The sequence below is a fragment of the Homarus americanus genome, unplaced genomic scaffold (assembly GCF_018991925.1).
Source record: "Homarus americanus isolate GMGI-L3 unplaced genomic scaffold, GMGI_Hamer_2.0 scaffold25467, whole genome shotgun sequence".
Lineage (NCBI taxonomy): Eukaryota > Metazoa > Arthropoda > Malacostraca > Decapoda > Nephropidae > Homarus > Homarus americanus.
Genome location: NW_024732867.1, coordinates 7,060,530 through 7,079,931, shown reverse-complemented (window position 1 = coordinate 7,079,931; position 19,402 = coordinate 7,060,530). Strand labels below are relative to the sequence as shown.

Genomic DNA, 19,402 nt, shown 5'->3' with positions numbered 1-19,402 from the left:
TAGTCTCAATTGGCTACTAGTGCCCCATCACCAGTTTTATTTTGGTCTTATTCCCCTCCTACGCCCTTCAGTACACACCGCTCATTATACACATCAGCTTCAAGTGTGTGTTACCATCATTATAGAATACCTTAAACATGTTGAAACAAACATAAGAATAATTTACAACGAAAAAAGAAGAAAAAAAAAGCGTGAAAGAAATAGTTGTTATAGAGAGTGAGAGAGACTGTTTATATCTCCCACTTGACCCTTTGTGAAGAGCAGTATCAGTCGGCGGCAAGCAGAGGTCGCCTCTCCTCGTCACTTATAACATACTAACAAAAACATGGTGTCTTGATTTATAACTTTGTATGATATATAAGCCAGTGTGTGCTAGTGCAGCCATGGGCGAAGGAAACACTGTATGTCTGAGAGCTTTACCACCCATCTCTCATTAACATATTCCACAGCTGTCAGCCATATAGACATTATCTGTGTTACTTTCGCGAACATTTCCTATATACACTAAAACCAAACTAAATAAATATAACATTACGTTAAAAGAAACACTTTCAATAACCAAAAAAGTCAACTCCATCTTACGTTATGTTCCGGGAAGACTGTAAAGCGGCTCAGTGTAGAGAATTAATATATTATTGCTGTAAAGAGACGAATGTTAACGTATATAACTGTTCTTGTATGTATACCTGACGTGTTGTTTCAGATGTAACAAAATTATATATATATATATATTGATTGGCGTAGAAAATAATGATAAGACTTACAGCAATTTGACTCCATGTTCCTTCTCCTCACTTAAGTTAGTCCTTCTTCTTCTTCTTCTTCAATTATTATGTTACCTTTGTGTTTGCCTGAGGTATAGTTACATTTCCTGTGTCTGTGTACTGTGAAATAATATCACTTCGTCTTTTTTTATTTTGTGTTTTCTTATACCAGTCAATATAATGATATACCAGTCAATATAATGGTATACCAGTCAATATAATGGTATACCAGTCAATATAATGATATACCAGTCAATATAATGATATACCAGTCAATATAATGATATACCAGTCAATACAATGGTATACCAGTCAATATAATGATATACCAGTCAATATAATGATATACCAGTCAATATAATGGTATACCAGTCAATATAATGGTATACCAGTCAATATAATGGTATACCAGTCAATATAATGATATACCAGTCAATATAATGATATACCAGTCAATATAATGATATACCAGTCAATATAATGGTATACCAGTCAATATAATGATATACCAGTCAATATAATGGTATCGAATTACTTTTTGTATTTTTTTGTTTTATTTTCGTGCACTGAGAGAATTTATAACGTTTAGTGGATGATGGTTTAAACTTTAACCTTTAGTGGATGATGGTTTAAACTTTAACCTTTAGTGGATGATGGTTTAAACTTTAACCTTTAGTGGATGATGGTTTAAACTTTAACGTTTAGTGGATGATGGTTTAAACTTTAGCCCTTTGAGGATGTTGGTCTAAACTTTGACCTTTTGTGGATGATGGTTTAATTTATAACCTCTTGTGGATGGTGGTTTAAACTATAAACCTCAGAGGATGATGGCTTAAACTATAAACCTCAGAGGATGATGGCTTAATTTATAACCTCTTGTGGATGGTGGTTAAAACTATAAACCTCAGAGGATGATGGTTTAAACTATAAACCTCAGAGGATGGTGGTTTAAACTATAAACCTCAGAGGATGGTGGTTTAAACTATAAACCTCAGAGGATGATGGTTTAAACTATAAACCTCAGAGGATGATGGTTTAAACTATAAACCTCAGAGGATGATGGTTTAAACTATAAACCTCAGAGGATGGTGGTTTCAACTATAAACCTCAGAGGATGGTGGTTTAAACTATAAACCTCAGAGGATGGTGGTTTAAACTATAAACCTCGGAGGATGGTGGTTTAAACTATAAACCTCAGAGGATGGTGGTTTAAACTATAAACCTCAGAGGATGATGGTTTCAACTATAAACCTCAGAGGATGGTGGTTTAAACTATAAACCTCAGAGGATGGTGGTTTAAACTATAAACCTCGGAGGATGGTGGTTTAAACTATAAACCTCAGAGGATGATGGTTTAAACTATAAACCTCAGAGGATGATGGTTTAAACTATAAACCTCAGAGGATGATGGTTTAAACTATAAACCTCAGAGGATGATGGTTTAAACTATAACCGATTGAGGCTAATACTATACGCTACAGTTGTCAATCTTTTAACCTTTTCTTGTTTTTGAAGTCCCAAGTTTACTTAAAAACTCGAGCGAGTTTTTTGTCATTATAACTGGTATGTTTTTCCCTTTTTCAGTAAATATTATATAAACCAGGTGCTGTAAGGTGCTTTAAGATGGTTTCAGTGTGACACCTATTGTCCCAAAATGGTTCTCCACCCAGCCGGTCCCGACAACACCCGAGGTACAATAAAAGCCTTGGTGTATTATTCAAGAACAGATCCATTCTTGTCTAATAATAAAAACTTAATTGGACACTTCCAATATTTAGTTAAGACTTTATACAAATTGTAAAAAAAACTATCCTTAACATATAAGCAATATCTTAATTGATCGCCCCTACAGGAAAGAAAGTAGAACAGTGGGTGAAAGTAAAGACAAGAGATACTGGCAGTGACAACAACAACGCCATGGCTTACAATAATTAAGCACAATAACCCCAACTGTATACACTTTGTACAATTATCACCATCATCACGCCTAACACAGCCACTAGGACTGTGCTTATAGGTCCATCCCATCCCCAGATCACGCGAATCGGGATGATTTTTTTCAGAGATGCTGCTTACTACATCAACACTACACGAGAGTTCACTACGGTGAGTCCTTGAGTGGTCAGTCATCAACGCCAAGTAGCCATCATGAGAGTCCGAAGACTCGGGGTCCATAGAGTGGTCGGGTCTCGCGAGGGTCGTCATCGTATAGTCAATCCTTCGGGGTCCAATAGAGGTCCTTAGACGTCGTCTTAGCCGGGGTGTTGCGCATCCTTCAGCAGCAGTTCCTATGTCTGATCCAGACGCCTCCTGCGTCCACACGGTGTCTCCACCACTACTCGGGTCACTCCTGCACCTCCATGACCTCCGAGAGAAGCCTCGGCTGTAAGGAAGTAACCAGAATGCTCGATGGCTCCACCTTGGCAACTCGGCTGCGCATGAAGAGGACATCATAGCTGCTGAATGCGAGAGTCGGAGTTGGGTTGAATTATTTGAAACAGACTGGACCCGCCTCGAAGCCGAACGCCTGGTTGGGAAGGCCGTAGTCCGTAGGCTGGAAGTCGACGAGGGGGAGATGGGCCAGGTCCTTCGATCGAACTTCAAACACTGTCTGCGTTTTCCCTGGTACACCACTTTTCGTCTGTAAAAGAGAAATTCGTCACTTCGGGAACACAAGGAGTTTACTATAGAACATCTCGTGTCACTATCAGTTAAAAGGAAAAATTTGCCTTAAAGACCATATGGCTCTCTAACAAGAAAAAAAAATATGGTTAACTAAAAGCACATCCTGAGGTGAAGGAGGGGGAGAGACTCACAGCACATCCGTCGGTGAGAACGTTCGGTTTGATCGTATCGATGGAAAATATCTGTTCGTCCTGCCCCATGAGCTTGATGGCCTTGTTGTGGTTGAGGTTGTCCTCGTCGAACCAGGCCTTAGACTGGACGCAGGTGTAGGTGAAGTTCTGATAGGCATAGGAGGACAGTAGCCTCAGGAAGGTCATCTGGACCACGCCCGTCGTCTCGTACGTGATCTGAGACAACAGGAGTTAGTAGAGGTAGGAAGTGTCGAGTCCCATTGAACACTGTTATTTATTGGGGTCATTATACATTGTAAAAAGGAGAAATTCATATTAACACTTTATTACATACTGCAGAAATGATCAAGTCCTTGAAGGTGCTGCGTTTCTGAGTCCTAATGTCATCGTTCTCGACGGGTAAATCATCGTACTTAAGGGATAAGTCATTGTACTCGAGGGGATAAGTCATCGTACTCAAGGATTAAGTCACTGTACTCAAGGGGTTAAGTCATCGTACTCAAGGGGTTAAGTCGTCGTACTTAAGGGATAAGTCATTGTACTCGAGGGTAAATCAACGTATTTAGAGGTAAAAGGTTATGAAATTACAGTATAGTAAAAAAAAGTCTAAATATAAATAAGTTCTCTGAATAAAATTGTATGTGGGTGTATGTGTGTGTGTTTGTATGTGTCTATATGTGTATGTGTGTGTTTGTATGTGTCTATATGTGTATGTGTGCTCCCATATGTTTGCCTGTGTGTGTGGGAGGCTTAAATGTACGTGTGTGTGTGTGTATTGTAACTTTGTGTATGTGTGTGTTTGTATCAGTCTGTGTATGTGTGCTCCCATATGTTTGTCTTTGTGTGTGGGAGGCTTAAATGTACGTACGTACGTGTGTGTGTGTGTGTGTGTGTGTGTCTTATTTAAACCTTCAAGAAGAAAGTACACTCAACCCCCTTCAGGTAAATCCACCTCCCTCGCTTGGCGCCGCGCCCTCAAGCCTACATAAATGCTTCCCTAGTCACTCCATCCACCCTTGAAATCCACCTCCACACATCACCTCCTTACCGGAAATCCGCCCCTGAGGTCGGAGAACCATGCATCCTCCCTGGCGGTTCTCCTCCAGGGGATGTTGATGATCTTGGAGGAGTGCACGTCGGGGAACACACACGTTTCACCGGACACCGTCATGTTGCAGAAGACGTAGACCGCATCGTCAGGCATACCGAGGTTAGGGTCAATCCAGTACCAGCCATCTGAGGGTGGTAAAGGGAGATTACTGGTGAGAGAGTGGTAGGGAGCGGGATGAGAGGGGCATTGTGAGTGGGAGACTGGTGTGAGAGGGCCTTGGGAGGATGAGAGAGTGTGTGAGAAGCTGACAGCTAATTTTGGTGGCAGTTTACCAAATGAGATGACTAACTTCTTACCTCTTTGGATGATAATATTAATAATAATACAAATTTTCCCCAAAATATTTATAGTAAATTATCCTATGATTCATTAATCTCTCTCTCTCTCTCTTGCTCTTCCTGAACCACTTCTAGTTCTCCATTCCTTGTTTCTCTCATCTATCTGTTTCTTCTACTAACTCTATTTTCTTCCTCTTCTAACCCTTCCTTCCTCGAGTTCTCGTAGTTCTTCATTCGTTCTTTTCACCCTCTAAACCTTCATCTTTCCTTCCTTCCTTCCTTCCTTCCTTCTTTCCTCTAATTCTCCACTCATTCACTCATCCATTCATACATCCTTCTTTCATCCATTCCATCCTCCAATCCCCCCACTCATCCAACCATCCATCCTTCATCTCACCTTTGAACTTGGGATGCCCGTAGTAAAGATCCTTGCAAGTCCTGGCTGGGTTATCCTTCGTGCCAATTGGTTTCTTCATCCTCTCCAGATCCTGCCTCATGGTATAGATGTTGGTGTACATGTCCATCAGTTTAATATCGAAGTCATCTCCTGCCTCACCCTTACGACGAGTCTTGCGTTCTCTGTGGGAATGACCGAACTGGATAAGTGAGATCAAAACAGTCTCAGCAATGGTGTGTTAATTTATGTGTACGGTTAGAGGGATAGATTTGGGTATGGTTGATGGATGGATTTTGTTATGAGTGATCGATGGATTTTGGAATAGTTGATGGATATGTTTTGGTATGGTTGATGAGTGGAGACAGAGAAGGGCAGAAGTATGGTTGATGGATGAAGACAGTTATAGACGTCTGGATGGTCGAGGAATGAAGGAAGTCATCCAGAAAGCGCGCTGAAGGTCGACCTCGAGGCCAGACAACAGCCTTATCTGATGGTTGTGAAGGGCGTGCTCCGTGAATGAGGATCAGCGTCACTGTACACAGACTTCTGGTTGGTGGTATGACGGAACAGTAGGCTGGTTGATTGTCGTGTTGGGGTGAGCTGGCTAGTTTTGGCCAGGATTTGTATCGTTGGTAGCACAAACGAGCGATTGCTTGATGTAACGTATAATGTGTGCTGATGAAAATTCTGATCTAATACGATAAAATTATTGAAGTTTATAAGTTGGTCATATAATAAGTAACCTCATATACATATGTTTTGTGTAGGTACGCGGTAAAAAACTTATCTGTCCCGATGGGTGCAATGCTTTTCGAAATGATCAATATGACTCATGTTGTCTCGGTAGGGTTGTTAAGACCTTCGACCGTTGTGTCATATTGTTTCACACAAACTGTGGCTAGAAACATTTTTTTTACCATGTGTATCTTTATGCTTACAAGATCATCGAGGTTGTTATTATCACTGTATGGTGCAGTCAACCAAAGATGTATACTGACCCCACCCTGGATCTTGTGCTCGCAATACTTGATAAAGTAAGTCTGTATGTAATGGTGATTGTTCCTATATTTGTTTAAATAATGAAGAAAATTTGATGTGAGAAGCCTGTGGCAGCTGTGGTTGTAGTTGAGTTGCCAATTCATTAATATAATTTCTACATTATTTAACCAAATTTACGAATTTTTGGAAACTTTTTATGACCTTAAATAATGACGAATAGTTTATTATTATAAAAATTCTACCTTTGGTTTGTTTAATATTCATCCTGACAGTGATACAGCTGAAAACAGATCCACCAATCACAATCACCATTACATACAGCTTTACTTTACCAACCATTGCCAGATAAAATTGCGAGCACGAGACCCAGGGTGGAGTGAGTGTATATCTTGGCTGACTGCACAAGTTGTTTCAATAATAATAATATTTGGGCGCCGTTATGTGTAACATTAATAAGTCTCTACCTTAGTAAAAATATGAAGAATTCGGCCGTATTTATATTTTTACTTAAAGGAGATAATTATAAAGTGATAACCTTGTAGCGGCCCACCTGAGCTGCCCCAGTACAGGCTGCCCGGTGTAGGGAACTCACTCACCTTGGCCGACAGTGAAAAGTGAATCTGGATCCCGTAGGCATGACTGCCAGTTTTGAATAGTGAATAGTGTGGACACGGCACACTATGTACCAAGCCTCCGGTACGTAAGTTGTTAGTGTGGCTGTGCACGGTCTGTTAGTGTGGTCGTGCACGGTCTTCACTGTTTGTAAAGTTAGGTACTGTACGTCTTAACAGCTACGTGGGTCAAAAGTGCCATGGGATGGAACCAATGACTTAAGGACAGGAGGCGAGTTTTGTATCCATGCAGCCACTGCATTTCTAGTCTACCGAGGCAAGTGCCAATTCTAATAAGTAAATCGAAAAAAAAAGAAAAACTATTGAAGACAGAAGTTCATGTAACAGGTGATTCAATTAGATAAATATTTTCACAGGTGTCTGTGTCCACTTATGCTCACGCCCATACACTCCTCCGTCCACAAGACCACGCCCCAGGAAGGTGTCGTGACGATGTTGGCTCCTTAAACATTACATGTAATCAACCTCATGTTGTTGCCGTCAAGGAACTGTGAGAATATAATAACTTGGACGAGAAGCGTGTCTTACAGTGAGGTATGGACGAGAGGCGTGTCTTACAGTGAGGCATTATCTGCACCCTAATATTATTTCCAAGATTTTAATGTATAATAACTATAGTGAGTGAGAACACCGCTCAACAACAATGGTTCTTCTTAAATAAGTAAAAGTGAATGTGAGTCCAATGGGCCTGACGACCCGTTAAGGGGTACAGCCGGTACTGCAACCTTCACTTCCCCACCCACTCATTGCTACTGAAGGTGGAGTGGGGATGTGAACCAGCGACCTTAGGTACTGTACAGTGAACTAGTGTAAGGGGTGATCTAATGATAAGAATGACATGTGAAGCAATAGCAACCTTAGTATTAGTACACAATAGAGTTAGATGACATGTGCTGGGTGTTCCGGAGGTGCTTGGCCGCACTAACAGACCCGTCTTATTCCTGCCATCGTTCTTAAATCGTATCAAACGCATATTTCCTACCAAGTTTATTCTTAAAATTCCTTATCAACTAATTTCCTAATATATTTCCTGGAACTAATACAAGTAAAAAAAAATCTATGTGACTATTAAGTTTGTGATAAGTAGTAGTAAAGTAGACCAAAAACACGTCGGTGAGAGGAGGCAGGACCCCTGTACTAACCTGAATTTGTTACCACCACCATGACCACCAGATTGTTGCCCCGAGTTACCTCGCGCTCTGCCGCCACGACTCTTGTTCCGTCTGTAAGAGTCACCGGTCAGAACACAACCACTCCCTCCGTTACGCTAACACAACCTCCGTCGACCCTCAGACAAGTGAAGGTAGACTAGACAATATCGGAGGGAGAACAGATCGATCTAGTTATGTAAGTCATTAAAATAAAAAGTGTTCTAAGTGGACACACGGTGAAGATAATTAATAATATAAAAGACTACGGATAATTTAGACCATAATTAATGTTTGTTTGTAGATAAAACTGTCGTTTGTGTGAGTAGTAACTCCAGTGTGTTGGTTTCCTCATGAGTGTCTCTCCTTTTGAACCTTCACTGTGTTGTTTATCATACTGGTGCTTGTTGTGTGTAGTTCCTTGACCGGGGAGTCTTCCTCCTCCCTTAGTGTCCACCCTGGCCTTGAATCTTCGCTAAAATGCTCAAAAGCTAAAGTCTACTTTGAGATATAACGAAAAAGGTCAATGATGAGCCAAGACGGACACAGACAGGGCTGATGGAGCGGCTCCCCGAGTGTGAGTGTTTGGCCTCCCTCACACGTTGTCTATACTTACTGTACTATGTCTGTAATTATGAGTGTCATTTAACACTGTATTATAAGGTGTTTTTAGATACAATTTGGGGATTTTAATGTGTTCTTTAGTTCAGGTAATGTCATTCATGTCATTTGACAAATGACTGTCATAATGGAGTGATTTCTATCACAGGAAGAGTACACTTGTGCCAGGCACCGACTGACTATTCCACATGGCACGAGTCATCAGGTTCAGCCTGGCCGTCAACAGGACCTGTAATATGTCACACTCATGACAGGTCATGGTACACCGAGTGACATAACCATGATGCCCTGGCGTTGTGTCATTCTATGGATGTGTTTGTTTACACGTGTCATTATGGTGTAGGTATAGCCGATTATGGGGTGTCGTATGGCTTAGGTAGGATCAATTATGGAGTGTCATATGACTTGGGTAAGGCCGAGAATGGGTGTCATTTGCTTGAATAGGGTCTATGATAGGGTATCATATGGCTTAGATAGGGTCGATTATGAGGTGTCATATGACTTAGGTTAGGCCGATTGTGGGTGTCGTATGGCACATCTCAGGTATAATTTAGCCAGGTGGTGAGATAAAGGGGCGGGTGCAGCTGTGGGCGTGGGCGAGTGACCACAAGAGTCTGAGAGTGACAGAGCGGCCGCCAAGCTACACAGTTGTGGGTCACTCCACTCGTGCAAAGGTTCATGTCAGGATCAGCAAGTTGGCTGGACGTAGCGTTTATTCCTCAGGTAGGTAGAGGTGTTTAGGGGGAGAGGGTATAAGCACGACAGTTGCCACAAAGCTCAACATTTTAAAGCTGGGTTGTTGCGTGGCGAGGGCTGGGGGGAGATGCTGGCCATCATAGCTCAGGATGCTGGGGAGTCCATTGACTAAGCAAGTTCCCTGTTCCGTCCCTGATGCCCACGGGTGACTGGAGCTGTGGTAATAAGTGCCAGCGAGGGCAGTGTGGTACTCAAGGCGAGTAACAGTGCAATGAAGCGGTGCCAAGGAGGAGCCAACAATGTCATCTTGGTGTAGGTGGACCTCGGTGGATGACCTGGCTCGTCACACTCACCTATCCACCTGACTGGGACTGGGCCTCCGACGCCTACCTCCTCCTCGCCCTCCTCTCCCAGGGTAAAGGGGGTTTTCAGGCTGAGAGGAGGAGTTACATTCCTCGCCTATCCTACAGTCGTCGTCCGGCCTGGAAAACCCTTGAGTCAGTACCTGTGTGTGGCGAGGCTCATGCTGGTGTTGGGCGGAACCTAACAATTGTCCTGCGGCGCCTCCCTGCCTCCAGTGGGTAAGTTATATCTGCATCGTATATAAATGATGAACTGTTACCTTGATCACTTAATGTCTATCTGTCTATTAAACTCACCCCACTCCCACTTTTTCGTACCTCATAAGATATAAAAAGCCACTAAGCTTCATATCAATCTAATATTTATACTAAGTTGAGTTGAAAGAATCATTCCTGCCAACATTATCACACACACACACACACACACACACACACACTCTAACTCTTCTTTCTACATAGTTAAAGTAAACTCACATTTTGTTTCCCTGTCACATACCATAACTTTGCTCTCCCCAGCTTGACCAGTAACCGTGTTTACTTTCACAGACTTTATAATACTTCAAGGAAAATCGATTGAGAAGGAAAAATAGAATAAATCTTATCACTTTCGCACTCCTGATCAATACCATTTTCGTACTCCTGATCAATATCAATATCATACTCCTGATCAATACCAATATCGTACTCCTGATCAGTATCAATATCGTACTCCTGATCAATATCATACTCCTGATCAATATCAATATCGTACTCCTGATCAGTATCAATATCGTACTCCTGATCAATCGGGGAAAAGTGGGAAGAAAAATGAGGTACAAAGTTTTTATCTGACTACTGCTAATACTACCAACGACAACAGTTCCCTACACCACTGACCCGAGCGCCATCCATCCCAAGGCTGCTGGGGTCACACCGCCTGGACCCTCAAAATCGCGTTTCTTAATTAACTGGTTTAAAGATTCTCAGATAAAATTAACAGCGAAGTTGATGTCGGAATTATAAGGAGAGAAAATAGTATTTAGAGATTTTGAGGACGAGACCGCAGGGCACCTAGTGAGCCGCCTCCTCCCTCACTTACTTGGCTGCCCTCTTGAAGCGTTCAGAGTCGTCAGGATCATAGGGAGCATCACGCTGGAAGAGAAGTTCTGGAGGCAACAGTGGCAGCTCCCCAGGTGGACCGGGGGGACCTGGAGGACCATATGGCCCTGTCTCTCCTTTGGGCCCTGTGGAACCTGGTACTCCCTTTGGACCGTGGGGACCCCCTAATCCAGGTAGACCTTGGGGACCATCGGCACCCTTGTTTCCTATGTTGCCGACAGGACCCTACCAGTGGAAGAACAAATGAAGGGGAGTTAGTCTTGTCAATACTCTCGTCACACACTATAACACTAAGTTAACATTTTTCCTTTAAGAGAATACAGCACTTATGTCCCTCATCCTCACGACTATCATGAATGGTTAATATTAATTCCAGAGGATCAGTTTGGTGCTGCTGACACTCACTGCTGTATATAACACTACAATTTGGACCATGGGATTCTCCTCCACGGATACCTACGGGCTCGCCCTTGATGCCAAGAGGTCCTTGAGGGCCCTTCATGCCCGGCTCGCCTTTTTCGCCCATCTCGCCCTTAGATCCAGCAATACCAATCTCTCCTCGGTGGCCTTTAGATCCTCGCCGTCCTCGTCTGCCCTTCTGTCCCGTCTGTCCACTGCTCCCAGGCAGACCAGGTTGGCCGACCTTGCCCTCCTTGCCCGGCACACCCACTTCTCCCTGAAGAACAAGTTAACCTCAACACGTGCAGCCTTAGTATGTACTACGTGCAGCCTTAGTATGTACTACGTGCAGCCTTAGTATGTACTACATGCAATAATCGTAATTCAGAATACAAGCAACGTCTGTATCATCTCAGCTTACGTACTTTGTAATTGGTCTCTTCGGCAATATGGCGACTAATCAAAGTTGTTTTCATATTTTGTTATTTGATTTTGACGAATCTTTTTGTCAGTTGATTCTATTTAAATGTGTCCAAGTATCATTATACGTGACAGTGACCTGAGTGTAAACAAGAAACTTTACAAAGTGTATCAACTCTTCGGCTCAACTATGTGTACAGTACTCACTGCAGGACCCGGTGATCCACGGAGACCAGGCAGGCCTTGAGGTCCAGGTAGACCTTGTGACCCTGTTGGACCAATGGAGCCGGTGGGACCAGTCAAGCCTCTGTCACCTTTCTCTCCTGGCAGACCTGTCGGACCCTGCTGGCCTGCTGGACCTTCAGGACCCTGGGCATTAAAGTTCACAATTATCTCCATTGTATTATTTTCTCTTAGAGAATAACAATGAATGTTTAGACTCGGGTGTAGGCAACAGTGACATATCTGTATAAATGATCTCAGGGCCTGTAAACGACCAGTGGCGCTAAATATTAACTTAGTTACAAAACAAAAAATTTACTTCTATTACTTATAATGAAATTAGAAGTTCACTTTACTCTAAAAAAACACAAGTAATTAGTAGCGATAACTTATAGGAAGCATTGTAGACTCACTAAGATATTGTCAGCGATGATGACCGAAATGATTTACGATTGATAAATAGAGAAATTTTGTACACTGTACAGTATACAACAAGTGTATACTGTACAGTAGGTGTATACTGTATACATATAACAAGTGTACACTGTACAGTAAGTGTACACTGTACAGTAAGTGTATACTGTACAGTAGGTGTATACTGTATACATATAACAAGTGTACACTGTACAGTAAGTGTACACTGTACAGTAAGTGTATACATAACTGGTGGTGATGTATTAACACAGGACTTACAGGTTTGCCACCAGCTCCTGGTAGACCCATCTGGCCGGGGAGTCCTGTTTCACCTGGGGGCCCCGTCGCGCCCTGCTTGCCGTCCTCGCCGTCCTTCCCTGGTACGCCTTTTGGTCCTTGCTTGCCTGGTTCTCCGTGTGGTCCAGGGAAGCCTGGTGGTCCGGCATTTCCCTTAGGTCCGGGTACTCCTATAGGTCCTCGGATGCCTGGGGACCCTTGTGGTCCGGGTTTCCCCTCTTCTCCCTTTGGTCCATGGGGGCCCATTCTGCCCTGCAACACATATCTAATTCAATAAAAGCCGTTCTACCTTATTCTTGTATATATATATATATATATATATATATATATATATATATATATATATATATATATATATATATATATATATATATATATATTATCATGAGAAGGCCAACTATATGAGTGAGTACATGAAGTACTTTATCTACAGCCGAGTGATAATGTCGAGATGAAACTGTTGACAGAGACTGAGGGTCTCTCAGAGCGTCATCTACTCACGTGTTCTCCATCTTTGCCGGGTGGACCGGGTAGTCCAGGCTGGCCAGACTCTCCCTTCTCTCCCTGGAGACCATCAGGACCGGTGGGACCCGGTAATCCAGTCGCACCTTTACTACCCACTGGCCCGGCCACTCCAGCAGGACCAAGGGGACCAGGAAGACCTCGATTTCCTATATCACCCTTTTCACCCTTTGGTCCCGAGGCTCCTGGCATCCCCTGTACTCCTGCTGGGCCAGCAGGTCCGGGCAGACCTTGAGGCCCGTCCTCGCCTTTCCTTCCTGTTCGACCCATTCTCCCTGGAGCACCTCGTTCCCCAGGGGCCCCGGGAGTTCCTGGAGCACCTCGCAATCCCTGGGGCCCTGCTGGACCTGGGGGACCCTGAAAAAATATAAATAAATTCTGTTACAGACCAGAACCATGTACTGCATGTTACCAGATGGTCACCACAATATAACCAACGAGATTATTCAGCCATACCTACAGTGTTAAATAATTATACACAAATGATATAGAATAATAATAAAGAAACAATACGGGAGACAAACTAATCAATTATTAAAGATACAATTAGACAAATGCTTTACATCATAATGAACAAAAAAATCGTTTAGGATTACCTGGTTGCCCTTGCCACCCTTGAAGCCTTTCTCTCCTGGTTGTCCTGCCTCGCCCTTGTCGCCGTCCTCCCCAGGCTCTCCCACAGGTCCAGGGGCACCAGGCGGACCTACCCGTCAGAAGGGTAAATAACATTTGTTAACAAACACGGGATGGACCAAAAGTAAACAGCGTTCATTCACATCAAACAAGTGGTAAACAGATACACTGGAGGTTCTAACACCACTACACACTACACTAGAGGTTCTAACACCACTACACACTACACTGGAGGTTCTAACACCACTAAACACTACACTAGAGGTTCAAACACCACTAAACACTACACTGGAGGTTCTAACACCACTACACACTACACTGGAGGTTCTAACACCACTAAACACTACACTAGAGGTTCAAACACCACTAAACACTACACTGGAGGTTCTAACACCACTACACAATACACTAGAGGTTCTAGCACCACTACACAATACACTGGAGGTTCTAACACCACTACACACTACACTAGAGGTTCTAACACCACTACACAATACACTGGAGGTTCTAACACCACTACACAATACACTAGAGGTTCACACCACTACACAATACACTAGAGGTTCTAACACCACTACACAGGTTCTAACACACTACACAATACACTAGAGGTTCTAACCACACACTGCACTGGAGGTTCTAACACCACTACACTACACTGGAGGTTCTAACTACACTGGAGGTTCTAACACCACTACACAACACACTAGAGGTTCACACCACTAGGAGGTTCTAACACCACTAACACACTACACTGAGGTTCTAACACCACTACACAATACACTAGAGGTTCTAACACCACTAAACACTACACTAGAGGTTCTAACACCACTACACAATACACTGGAGGTTCTAACACCACTACACACTACACTAGAGGTTCTAACACCACTACACAATACACTGGAGGTTCTAACACCACTACACAATACACTGGAGGTTCTAACACCACTACACAATACACTGGAGGTTCTAACACCACTAAACACTACACTAGAGGTTCTAACACCACTAAACACTACACTGGAGGTTCTAACACCACTACACAATACACTGGAGGTTCTAACAATTGTTTACTCAACAAGAAGCTTCGGTCTTACGAAACAAAAGGGTCTAAGTGACTCACCGCGTGGGCCAGGAAGACCATCTCGGCCAGTGGGTCCCGGGGCGCCTTGGTCACCCTGAAGGAACACAATATATTTAACATATTCCCTTATAGCTGTGAGTATGTCGTCAGTATGTACAGTATATAACATGTAGTTATTTTCCTGAATGTTCTAACTGATATTTAAGTGATAAATACTATTATAAAGCATCATGTTATATTACTATATAGTCAATGCTATTAATAAATCACGAAATCCTATTAAAAGTAATCAGGTTCAGTTATAAGTACCAAATCCTATTAAAAAGGCCCAAGTCTGTGTTATAAAGTATGGAACCTTTTATGTGGTATTGAATCCTATTTTTACAGTTTTAAATCCGATTCAGACACCAGTAGTAGCTAGAGGAGGTATGATACTCACCCTCTCTCCCTTCGCTCCTGAAGACCCGCGGGGTCCTGGTGGTCCGTCTTTTCCTGGAGGTCCTTGGGGCCCTTGGTTTCCGGCCAGGCCCATGGCACCCTTGTCTCCTGGGGTTCCGGCAGGCCCTGGAGGACCCATTTCGCCCTTGAGACCTGTGGCACCCTGGATAATGCAAGGTCAAAGGTGAGAGGTTATAAATGAAGACCTCACATGGCAAGTTACTCAACACTAATTTAATGAAGTTTGTTTACATCATCAGTCTACCTAAATGATGAGTCCAGAGATCAACATAAGAATGGAGGAAGCTGCAGCGGGCCTATTGGTCCATACTGGGCAATCCCGTTTACACCCAACCCCTATCGCTCATAATATATCCACCCAACCTGTGTTTGAAGCTATCTAGAGTATTAGAGTTAATGATGATGTTTGGCAACTTGTTCCACTCGTCCACTACTCTATTTCCAAACCAATTTTTACCAATTTCGCTCCTAAATCTAGGTTGGTCTAATTTAAAACCATTGCTACGAGTTTGCTCCTGATTGGATAGTTTGAGTACCTTTGTTCAACCCTGACTTCCATTTATACACCTCTATCTTATCGCCCCTCACTCTACGTCTCTCGACGGGGTGCAAATTAAGCACAAGTAAGATAGATAGTAAGAATAACAGGACTTCTTTTCTTTCTATATCTTTCTCTTAACTAATACAGCTATCTATATATAGTTCTGCCTTTTGGTTTCCTAACCTGAAATATTCTTTTAGATGTCAATTTGAGTGTGGTTATCATTCAGCTATAAAACGCATACTTCAGCTGGTAACTCAAGCTAGGAACATACGCCTAAGTCCAGAGGTTTATTAACATTGACTTACTACAAAAGTTAGGCAGTCCGTGTTCTGAGTGTTGAACGAGAGAATAAGTCTGACGAGTTCTTATTCCTATGGCATAAAAAACAGTTTACCCGATAGTAATGAACGAAGCAAAGGCAGATATACTCAGGTACCCTCAGATATACTCAGGTACCCTCAGGTATACTCACGGGGATGCCAGACAGTCCACGTTCTCCAGGAAAGCCTGGCAGACCTGGGGGCCCTACGGGTCCGATCTTGCCTGGGGGTCCCATTGGTCCTGGTGGTCCCTCCTTCCCGGACTCACCCGGTCTGCCCTCCTCTCCTGGTACACCGGGGGAGCCAGGCGGTCCCGGTTCTCCTGTAGGACCGGGCTCTCCAGCTGTTCCCACGGGACCCACCACACCGGGGGGTCCAATGGGGCCTTGGTTTCCTGGTTCACCCTACATGGTCAAATAAGGAATTAGGATACTTCCAGAATCATGTATGTATGTATGTATGTATGAAGTATGCAGAGATGCACACACATGATTGGATGAAGGCACATATATTGCCAACAAATATTAGTCCGTAAAAATTTATCAAAGCAACAAAGTATGACGTCAGAGCTAGAAGGCTATACAACAACCCGTGGTAAGACTCACTGGAGGTCCTCGTTCTCCTGGGGGTCCTGCGATGCCGTCCTTCCCGTCAATACCTGGAGGACCTGTTGATCCCGCGAAACCAGGGGGTCCTTCAGGACCCTGTCCTCCTTGTTCACCGTTAGGTCCCGGAGGTCCTGGCTGGCCAGTATCACCCTTGGGGCCCGAAAGACCTGTTTTTCCTCTTCGGCCTCGAGATCCACGGAAGCCCTGAGGAAAGAAGACCAGAGCTGAGGCGGGATGCGAGTCAGCTGAGACAACAAACACTGATCTAAGATAAAATAGTTTAATGCCTGATGGACAACAGCGGCAGTCAGAAGAAACAGTTAAAGGAAGGGAGAGGAATAAACACAATTCTACTTCTGGAGAAAATTTAAAATTCACAGAAAATTCCCACATAGGAAAAATGGAAGAATTGCTCACTGTGACATAACAGAAGGGAAATTATTCTTTCCTCATTTTTCCCTCCGTGTGATGAGGAAAAGTTGTCGACGTTTTGCCAAGTGTTTAAGGATTGTCACTTTAGTGTTTCAAGGGATTGGACCATAAAGCAAGAATTTTCCGTGTGCGTATGACAAGTGGAGGCGAGGACTGGGTAGAGAGAGACATGGTGACGGACGGTACCAGACAACTGTATTGTATAAGGTATAAAAAGAGACGTGTTTCAGATACTTAGAAGAGGGGATTATCTCTGTACATGTGAAAAGGAATAAGACTCAAGGAACATTGAAGTGCTGTAGTCGTGTGAGTAAGCGAGTGTTCCTTTGACCTATTCGGGGAGGATAACAGGAGACAGAGACAAACAAAGTCTTCTACTCACTCTCGGTCCTTGTTCGCCACGTGCGCCTGGTAGCCCTGGGTTACCTCGTTCGCCCTTGTCTCCTGGTCGCCCGTGGAGACCTGGGGAGCCCTTTCCTCCCTTATCTCCAGGAGGGCCCGGGTAGCCTGGGAATCCGGGGACCCCAAGCTTGCCTTTGTCTCCGTGGGAGCCTGGTGAACCCCTCTCTCCACGGGGGCCCTCAAAACCCTGGGCAAAAATACGTGTTAGTGAAGGGAAAATGAGTGTGTGTGTGTTCAATTCCACTAATTTCCACGTTTTGATACATAATTCATATATATATACACATATAGTATAAGCACAAAACATAAAAGTTAAGTCTAAATATTGAAAATAGTATTTTTCTGAACCAGAGAAAAGATATATAAAATATATATTAGAATATACTAACTTTACATAAAATTAATGGAACTTGGGCATTATATATTCAAATTTTACTAATATGTTTATTTGTATAATATAATACTTATAAATATAATAATAACCTGAACCTCAAGGCCTTCCTCACCTTAGGTCCTTCAGGTCCCTCCAGGCCAATCTGACCATCAGGGCCGACCTCTCCTCGATCTCCCTTCATGCCCATATCTCCCTTAGGTCCGTCGGGTCCGTGTTCTCCCTTGTTCCCTTTCTCGCCCTGGAGTCCTCTGTTGCCCTGGTCACCCTTCACTCCACGAGGACCCGGGAACCCAATTCGACCCTAAGGGAAGAAGTTGTTGAAGAGGCCGTGAGAGATTTGGGTCACCATGTACTGTACAGGTGTTATGTGTTACCCCTGGATCATGTGACAGGTGTTATGTGTTACCTGTGGATCATGTGACTGGTGTTATGTGTTACCTGTGGATCAAATGACTGGTGTTATGTGTTACCTGTGGATCAAATGACTGATGTTATGTGTTACCTGTGGATCAAATGACTGGTGTTATGTGTTACCTGTGGATCAAATGACTGGTGTTATGTGTTACCTGTGGATCAAATGACTGGTGTTATGTGTTACCTGTGGATCAAATGAGTGGTGTTATGTGTTACCTGTGGATCAAATGACTGGTGTTATGTGTTACCTGTGGATCAAATGACTGGTGTTATGTGTTACCTGTGGATCAAATGACTGGTGTTATGTGTTACCTGTGGATCAAATGACTGGTGTTATGTGTTACCTGTGGATCAAATGACTGGTGTTATGTGTTACCTGTGGATCAAATGACTGGTGTTATGTGTTACCTGTGGATCAAATGAGTGGTGTTATGTGTTACCTGTGGATCAAATGACTGGTGTTATGTGTTACCTGTGGATCAAATGACTGGTGTTATGTGTTACCTGTGGATCAAATGACTGGTGTTATGTGTTACCTGTGGATCAAATGACTGGTGTTATGTGTTACCTGTGGATCTACAAAATACATGTGACGTGCTAAATCATTATACAAAAATACGAATATAAAATATTACGAAATACATGAAGCACAAGTGTCAAGCATTACACTAAAACAGGTGTTAAATGTTACATAAGATGCAAAGTACAGGTGTAATACTGTACCTGGGATCCAATAGGGCCTTTGTCACCCTTAGAACCCATGGATCCAGGGTTGCCGGGGTGGCCAGGTAAACCATCCGCCCCTACAAGGCCAGGTAGGCCGGGCTTACCTCTGGGACCCTGTCAACAAAGAGGACAAGGTGTGCTGAGAACGATGTGCTGACGTCATTAAACAAACACATTAGAATAACAT

General features: G+C 43.3%; 1 protein-coding gene across 4 annotated transcripts in view; it reads right to left on the bottom strand.

The window, feature by feature from the left end:
* Positions 1 to 2,475: 2,475 nt before the first annotated feature.
* Positions 2,476 to 19,402, bottom strand: part of LOC121869176 (collagen alpha-1(V) chain-like) — a 63,240-nt gene continuing 46,313 nt past the window's right edge. The window contains exons 11-29 of one of the 4 annotated variants that reach the window (XM_042370394.1): positions 19,213 to 19,329; positions 18,188 to 18,376; positions 17,662 to 17,868; positions 16,845 to 17,051; positions 16,392 to 16,643; positions 15,356 to 15,517; positions 14,956 to 15,010; positions 13,793 to 13,899; positions 13,176 to 13,553; positions 12,657 to 12,926; positions 11,949 to 12,110; positions 11,383 to 11,598; positions 10,903 to 11,147; positions 9,816 to 9,944; positions 8,140 to 8,220; positions 5,367 to 5,548; positions 4,629 to 4,816; positions 3,581 to 3,796; positions 2,476 to 3,405 (exon numbers count right to left, since the gene is read on the bottom strand). In XM_042370394.1, coding sequence (XP_042226328.1) covers positions 3,253 to 3,405; positions 3,581 to 3,796; positions 4,629 to 4,816; positions 5,367 to 5,548; positions 8,140 to 8,220; positions 9,816 to 9,944; positions 10,903 to 11,147; positions 11,383 to 11,598; positions 11,949 to 12,110; positions 12,657 to 12,926; positions 13,176 to 13,553; positions 13,793 to 13,899; positions 14,956 to 15,010; positions 15,356 to 15,517; positions 16,392 to 16,643; positions 16,845 to 17,051; positions 17,662 to 17,868; positions 18,188 to 18,376; positions 19,213 to 19,329 — 3,516 coding nt within the window. In that variant the 3' untranslated portion in view covers positions 2,476 to 3,252. The remainder of the gene's footprint in view (positions 3,406 to 3,580; positions 3,797 to 4,628; positions 4,817 to 5,366; positions 5,549 to 8,139; positions 8,221 to 9,815; positions 9,945 to 10,902; positions 11,148 to 11,382; positions 11,599 to 11,948; positions 12,111 to 12,656; positions 12,927 to 13,175; positions 13,554 to 13,792; positions 13,900 to 14,955; positions 15,011 to 15,355; positions 15,518 to 16,391; positions 16,644 to 16,844; positions 17,052 to 17,661; positions 17,869 to 18,187; positions 18,377 to 19,212; positions 19,330 to 19,402) is intronic. The other 3 variants (XM_042370395.1, XM_042370396.1, XM_042370397.1) reach the window with 3 other exon arrangements.